The 7,720-nt window shown below is 49.9% G+C and overlaps 1 protein-coding gene across 1 annotated transcript in view; it reads left to right on the forward strand.

The window, feature by feature from the left end:
- Positions 1-7,720, forward strand: part of CECR1 (cat eye syndrome chromosome region, candidate 1) — a 58,442-nt gene that overhangs the window by 43,594 nt on the left and 7,128 nt on the right. Inside the window, exons 7-10 of the mRNA XM_011984647.1 lie at positions 959-1,096; positions 5,396-5,553; positions 6,099-6,301; positions 6,542-7,446. Coding sequence (XP_011840037.1) covers positions 959-1,096; positions 5,396-5,553; positions 6,099-6,301; positions 6,542-6,635 — 593 coding nt within the window. The 3' untranslated portion in view covers positions 6,636-7,446. The remainder of the gene's footprint in view (positions 1-958; positions 1,097-5,395; positions 5,554-6,098; positions 6,302-6,541; positions 7,447-7,720) is intronic.

Consider the following 7,720-nt stretch of genomic DNA (forward strand, 5'->3'; position numbering starts at 1 on the left):
TATATATATATATTTTTTTTTTTCTTGCTCTTGTTACCCAGGCTGTAGTGCATTGGTGTGATCTCAGCTCACTGCAACCTCCACCTCCCGGTTCAAGCGATTCTCCTGCCTAAGCCTCCTGAGTAGCTGGGACTACAGGCACCTGCCACCATGCCCGGCTAATTTTTTGTATTTTTAGTAGAGATAGCGTTTCACCACGCTGGCCCGGCTGGTCTTAAACTCCTGACCTCAGGTGATCCACTCACTTTGGCCTCCCAAAGTGCTGGGATTACAGATGTGAGCCACTGCACCCGACCTCTACAAAATATTAAAAGGAAATAAGCCAAGCATGGTGGTACACCCGTAGTCCTTCTTCCCCGCCCACCTCAGGAGCTCAGGGCTGAAGCACCTGGACCTGGGAGGTGCTGTGAGGAGCCAGGGTGGAAGGGGCTTGGGGGATATAAGAGACAGCCTCTGAAAATGAGAGGAACTATTTCAGGGAACAAATGAGCTCTCTTTTCTTTCTCAACTCTGCTCCTGGTCTTTTTTTTTTTTTTTTTTTTTTTTTAAATTTTTTGAGACGGAGTCTCGCTCTGTCGCCCAGGCTGGAGAGAAGTGGCTGGATCTTGGCTCACTGCAAACTCCGCCTCCCGGGTTCACGCCATTCTCCTGCCTCAGCCTCCCGAGTAGCTGGGACAACAGGCGCCCGTCACCTCGCCTGGCTAATTTTTTGTATTTTTAGTAGAGATGGGGTTTCACCGTGTTAGCCAGGATGGTCTCGATCTCCTGACCTCGTGATCCGCCTGCCTCGGCCTCCGAAAGTGCTGGGATTACAGGCGTGAGCCACCGCGCCTGGCCTGCTCCTGGTCATACTTAAAAGGCCGCGAGACAAAGGTCTCGGCAGTGGCGGCAGGGTACAAGGAAGGGTGTGCACAGGCTGCAGGGCGCGCCATCAGCAAGTGAGGCACGCGCCCTGCAGACGCCTCCCTGTCCCTCTCTGTCCTGCAGGTGGGGCATGAGGACACTGGCCACTCCTTGCACTACTACAAGGAAGCTCTGATGATCCCCGCCAGGGATGGCGTTAAGCTGCCTTTCTTCTTCCACGCCGGAGAGACAGGTGAGCCTGCGGGATGCAAGCGCAGGGCCAGTGGAGGTGGTCAGTGGGAGTGCCCCTGGGCAGGACTCCAGCCTGCTGCCAGGAGACAGGACAGCAGTGCCCATGCCTCAGGGTTAGAGCCTATAGGCGTTTCCAGAGCCCTTTTCTGTGCTCTATCTCATTTAATACTGACAACAGCCCCATGGAGAAGGAATAACAGGATAATAGAATCAGCCACTTTACATGTATTCTTCCTTCCTTCCTTCCTTCCTTTTTTTGATGGAGTCTCGCTTTGTAGTCCAGGCTGGAGTGCAGTGGCACCATCTCAGCTCACTGCAACCTCTGCCTCCCAGGTTCAAGGGATTCTCTGGCTGGGCGCGGTGGCTCACACCTGTAATCCCAGCAGTTTGGGAGGCTGAGGCAGGCGGATCACGAGGTCAGGAGATCTAGACCATCCGGGCTAACATGGTGAAACCCCATCTCTACTAACAATACAAAAAAATTAGTCAGGCATGGTCTGGGCGCCTGTAGTCCCAGCTACTTGGGAGGCTGAGGCAGGAGAATGGCCTGAACCCGGGAGGCGGAGCTGGCAGTGAGCCAAGATCTCGCCACTGCACTCCAGCCTGGGCAACAGAGCAAGACTCCGTCTCAAATAAAAAATAAAAAATAAAAGATTCTCATGCCTCAGCCTCCGGAGTAGCTGGGACTACAGGCGCCCACCACCATGCCTGGCTAATTTTTTGTATTTTCAGTAGGGGTGGGGTTTCACCGTGTTAGCCAGGATGGCCTCGATCTCCTAACCTAGTGGTCTGCACGCCTCGGCCTCCCAAAGTGCTGGAGTTTACAAGTGTGAGCTACCACGCCCGGCTTTTTCTAATTTATTTCTAATTGTTTCCCCAGTCCTGCTCGTGTTTTAATCTCCATATGATAGATGAAGAGCGCAAGGCTCCAAACACAGTGTTAGTGGTCCAGGGTTAAAGAGCTGGTATGTGGTGGAGTCTGAATTTGAATCCTTCTTCTCTTTTTTTTTTTTTTTTTTTTAAATTTTTCATGGCGCAGGCATAATCCTGCAAACTCACATCATCCTACTTTGGCTATAAAAATGTGTTTTACGCACCACCATGCCTGGCTAACTTTTTTATTATTAGTGGAGATGGGTAGAGATGGGGTTTCAACATGTTGGTCAGGCTGGTCTTGAACTCCTGACCTCAAGTGATCCACCCACCTCGGCCTCCCAAAGTGCTGGGATTACAGGCGTGAGTCATGGAAAAAAATTCTTTTGAGACTGAGTCTCGCTGTATTGCCCAGGCTGGAGTGCAGTGGTGCCATCTTGGCTTACTGCAACCTCTGGCTGCCGGGTTCGAGTGATTCTTGTGCCTCAGCCTCCGGAGTAGCTGGGAGTACAGGCACCTGCTACCACACCTGGCTAATTTTTGTATTTTTAGTAGAGATGGGGTTTCACCATGTTGACCAGGCTGGTCTTGAACTCCCGACCTCAAACAATCTGCCTGCCTCGGCCTCCCAAAGTGCTGGGATTACCCGGCCTCATGTGATATTTTGACGCATGTATATAATGTGTATGAATTGGAACCTTTTCTGACGCTCTCCATCCTCCAAGTGAATTGTGCTTGAGAGAGGTTAACTGATCTGCCTAAAGCCACGCAGCCGGAAATTGGCGGAAGAGGGAGGAGAACCAGTTCTGCTCCTTGTCTTTAGGATGTTCCGTCCCTCATTATCGTAGGAGAGGAAACCCTGCCCTGCCGCATGCAGGCCCTGGCTGCTGTTCCTCCTGAAATGCCATTAGCCCAGCCACATCTTTCTTCCCCAGAACTCCTTCCTTGGGCTCGCTCAGTCATCTCAGCCCCTCCCGTATTCCAGTCCTTAAAATGTGGAAACCCTAACTAAGCAAGATCATGGCTGCAATTTCAGATCCAAAGGAAGATTTGGGAGGAGGCTGTTCCCATGGAGGCCGGAACCAGGAGGGCAGCTCCCTGCAGCATCCCACCTGTCACCCTCAGAAGACCAAGGAGGGGTGGAGAGAGTGGTGGGCAGCTTCATTTCCCGCCCAGGCTTAAGCTCTGCTTTATCACACCATCTCTCAGAGGAAGGGACCTTGTGCATTAATCTCTTTTTCCTGACATTTCAAGTCAATTTAGATCCAATTTAGATCAAAGTCTGCTCTAGGAGAGCAGAAGAATTGTTTGAGGGGGAGGGGGTTGGGTGAGGGTGTTGTTAACCTTGAAGAGTGTGTGGTCTGGTTGGGGAAAATCGTACTTATGTGTGAAATAATTCTGGCAGTACAAAACATTGCAGCACAGGACCTAACAAGTTCCAAGATGTATGTTCCTTGGAGATGATTTTGCCAGGACTTGGGTATCTATTACCTAAAAGTAGTGTCCTTATTTTTAAAAAGAAGAGGAAATCTTTAAAAACCAATGACAATCCACCAAAATACATGTGCTAGGTACGAATGAAAATTCTTGAGTTTTATTTCTATCAGAAAAGTGGAGTTTTCATATATACATATTTTTTGACGTGGGCTCTCACTCTGTCACCCAAGCTAGAGTGCAGTGGCATGATCACAGCTCACTACAGCCTCCACCTCCTGGGTTCAGGTTATCCTTCCACCTCAGCCTCCCAAGTAGCTGGGACTGCAGGTATATGCCACCATGCCTGGCTAATTTTTGTATTTTTTTGTAGAGACAGGGTGTCTCTATGTTGCCCAGGGCTGGCCTTAAACTCCTGGGCTCAAGCGATCCTCCTGCCTCAGCCTCCCAAAGTGCTGGGATTACAGGTGTGAGCCACCACACCCAGCCGGATGTTCATATTTTATATGTGGATCCATTAGAATGCTTATGGCTGCAAGAACAGAGTACATGCATCCCACAAATTTTACAATAAGGACATTTGTTATCTCATATGAGAAGCAATCTCTGCTACGCCCATTGTGTGGGTGACTCTGCCCCACTTGGCTGTCAGATGGTAAATCACTTTTGGGGTGACTACATCTAGTGAAGCAAAATAGGAGACAGCCTCCCAGTGGATCTCCTTTTATCAGGGAGGAATCCCCCAAAGCTCCCCTCCCAGGCCAGCGTTAAGGCTATTTTAGCTGTAAAGGAGACTGAGAAAGGCACATCTGACCTTTCATCCTCTACCGAGGGCCCTAGCTGCAAGAAAGGTGTGATGGGGATGTCAGGGGAGAAGGGAGGCCACAAGAATGTCTGCAGTCACCTAGCAAGTGATAACATCTTGACAGTACTATTACATATATAAATTAAAGTGAGCACATACAGGTAGTTATACTGATGTTGTAAATAAGAGAATCTGTAACTCATTGTTGTAAAGAGTATAAGCGTAAGAGTCCCAGAGCCAGGTGCGGTGGCTCACGCCTGTAATCACAGCACTTTGGGCGGCCCAGGCGGGTGGATTACCTGAGGTCAGGAGTTTGAGACCAGCCTGGCCAACATGGTGAAACCCTGTCTTTACTAAAAATACAAAAAATAGCCGGGTGTGGTGGTGGGCACCTGTAATCCCAGCTACTCAGGAGGCTGAGGCAGGAGAATCCGCTTGAATCCCAGAGGCGGAGGTTGCAGTGAGCCGAGATCGCACCATTGCACTCCAGCCTGGGCAACAGAGCAAGACTCCATCTTGGAAAAAAAAAAAAAAGTCCCACAAAAGAGGAAGAAGGAAAGCGGACTGTGGGGTCAGAGAGACCAAGGTTTAAAACTCAGTTTTGTGACCAGGTGCGGTGGCTCATGCCTGTAATCCCAGCACTCTGGGAGGCCGAGGTGGGCGGATCATGAGGTCAGGAGATCGAGACCATCCTGGTTAACATGGTGAAACCCCATCTCTACTAAAAATACAAAAACTTAGCTGGGCATGGTGGCAGGTGCCCGTAGTCCCAGCTACTCAGGAGGCTGAGGCAGGAGAATGGCATGAACCCGGGAGGCAGAGCTTGCAGTGAGCCGAGATCGTGCCACTGCACTCCAGCCTGGGCGACAAAGTGAGACTCCGTTTCAAAAAAAAAACAAAAAAAACCCCTCGGGTTTGCTATTTACTATGTGAACTTCTTTGGTCAATTTATAAAAGCTATTAAGTTTCAACTTTCTTATTAGAATGGTAAATTAATAAATTAGATGATTAATTTAATAAAGCCATATCATATCTCTCTTTAGCATTGTTAAAAGGAAATGGTGTGTGTATTTGTGTTAATTTTTCTTCATTTTTGTGCTTGGGGGGCTGTTTATTTGAGGACGGTCGGTGGGGGCGGGTGGGTCAGACCCATCCATCCCCCATGGAAGACCATTCACCTGTCTTCAGATTGGCAGGGCACTTCCATAGACAAGAACATTCTGGATGCTCTGATGCTGAACACTACCAGAATCGGCCATGGATTTGCTTTGAGTAAACACCCCGCAGCCAGGGCTTACTCCTGGGAAAAGGACATCCCCATAGAAGTCTGTCCCATCTCTAACCAGGTACGTGTGACCCATGCGGCTAATCCCATATGATCTCCCCTAACCACTACCTCTGCTGTCTCAAACTTTTCCCCGTATAACTTCTCTTTCCTTAAGTCTCTTGTTACCTACATCCCTTCACTCTCCCACCCCTGTTGGTAAAGTTATTCAGGAGGGGCCTTTTGCCTAAGCCACCAATAAGAATGAGACAGCAGGGAGGGTTCCCAGCGGAGTGGGATTTTGGGCAAAACTGTAGACAAAGCAAAAGGACATGGGGGGAGGCCAGTGATGTGGGATGGGCCATGGGATGCTGCTTCCCACGGTTTCTTGGGGTCCTCTGTGTCTGTGTTCAGTTAGCGCTTCTCTGAGCAGGACCAGAGGAGAGGCATGAGGACTGGCTGTGTTCCTTGTGTCTCCTTGTGACTCTGCCCAAAAGTCATCCCCATACTGGGGAGATAGTGATGGGAAGACAAAGGGAGCTGATGGGGCTCAAGGTCTCACCTCACTTGTGACTACTCTTTTCAGGGATCAGAGCTCATCTTTCTCCCTTGCCTTCTATTGGGCAGGTGCTAAAACTGGTGTCTGACTTGAGGAACCACCCTGTAGCCGCTCTGATGGCCATTGGGCACCCCATGGTAATCAGCTCTGATGACCCAGCCATGTTTGGTGCCAAAGGCTTGTCGTACGATTTCTATGAAGCCTTCATGGGCATTGGGGGGATGAAGGCTGACCTGCGGACCCTCAAACAGCTGGCCATGAACTCTATCAGGTGAGTGTCCCGTGTCCTCCCAGGCCCGCCTCCTTCCAGCCTGCAGCTTGTGTTTGCCTCTCTGGAGGCTTGAGACAGATGCCTTGACGGTTCCTGTGGGTTCCTTCTCATCATGGCTGTTTAGTCCTTGCTGCTGGCCTGGGGAGGGTGCTCTGCAAGGCTCTAATGTCCCCTCAGGCTCCCTGCCCGGGTCTCTAGCCCCTGCCCTGAGGCTGACCTGGGCCTCTCCTCTTCCTGCAGGTACAGCACCCTGTTGGAGACGGAGAAAAATACTTTCATGGAAATCTGGAAGAAGAGATGGGATAAGTTCATAGTGGATGTGGCTACAAAGTGAGGAGAAGCTAGCCAGCCCTCCACAAGCTGTCTTCTCACACCCACTGTCACTGCCTCTCATTCGTTCTTGAATCAGCTCCATGTCCCCATCAAATCAACGGCCTCTGTGTGGAGCGACGGTGTCAGAAGCACTTGGCTGGCTGACCAAAGTCATCCTCTGGAAATATTCTCTCTCAATCACAGTGACATTGACCCTCTTGGTTTTCTCCTCTCTCTGGCCATTTCTTCCAGTTTCCCTATTTCAGAGTCTCTTCCTCTCTCTGATCTCTGTGCTGTTTCCTCAGGACTCAGTCCTGGGCTCTCTTCTATTCTGGTCTCTTTATTTTTTTATTTGAAAAATTTTTTTGAGATGGAGTTTTGCTCTTTTTGCCCAGGCTGGAGTGCAGTGGCGCGATCTCGGCTCAGTGCAACCTCCGCCTCCCGGGTTCAGGCAATTCTCCTGCCTCAGCCTCCTGAGTAGCTGGGATTACAGGCATGTGCCACCACACCCAGCTGATTTTTGCATTTTTAGTAGAGACAGGTTTTCACCATGTTGGTCAGGATGATCTCGATCTCTTGAATTCGTGATCTGCCCACCTCTGCCTCCCAAAGTGCTGGAATTACTGGCTGAGCCACCATGCCTGGCCTCTTCTGGTCTCTTTAACTCTCTCCTCTTTATTTCTCTTCTCTCTCTGTACTCTTTTCCTGGGTGGTCTCATCCATTCCTTTGCTTTCTCATACCATTTATTTGTTAATGATTCCCACATTGATTTATGCACTTAGAGAGCTCACAGGAATCTCAGAAACTGACGAGGTACAATTCTGGACCCTCAGTCTCTTCCCTTTATTTATTTTTTTTTGTTTATTTTTTTATTTTTGAGACAGAGTCTCGCTCTGTGGCCCAGGCTGGAGTGCAGTGGCCGGATCTCAACTCACTCCAAGCTCCACCTCCCGGGTTTACGCCATTCTCCTGCCACAGCCTCCAGAGTAGCTGGGACTACAGGCGCCCGCCATCTCGCCCAGCTAGTTTTTTGTATTTTTTAGTAGAGACAGGGTTTCACTGTGTTAGCCAGGATGGTCTCGATCTCCTGACCTCGTGATCTGCCC

Source organism: Mandrillus leucophaeus, unplaced genomic scaffold (assembly GCF_000951045.1).
Source record: "Mandrillus leucophaeus isolate KB7577 unplaced genomic scaffold, Mleu.le_1.0 Scaffold270, whole genome shotgun sequence".
In the NCBI taxonomy this organism is placed as follows: Eukaryota; Metazoa; Chordata; class Mammalia; order Primates; family Cercopithecidae; genus Mandrillus; species Mandrillus leucophaeus.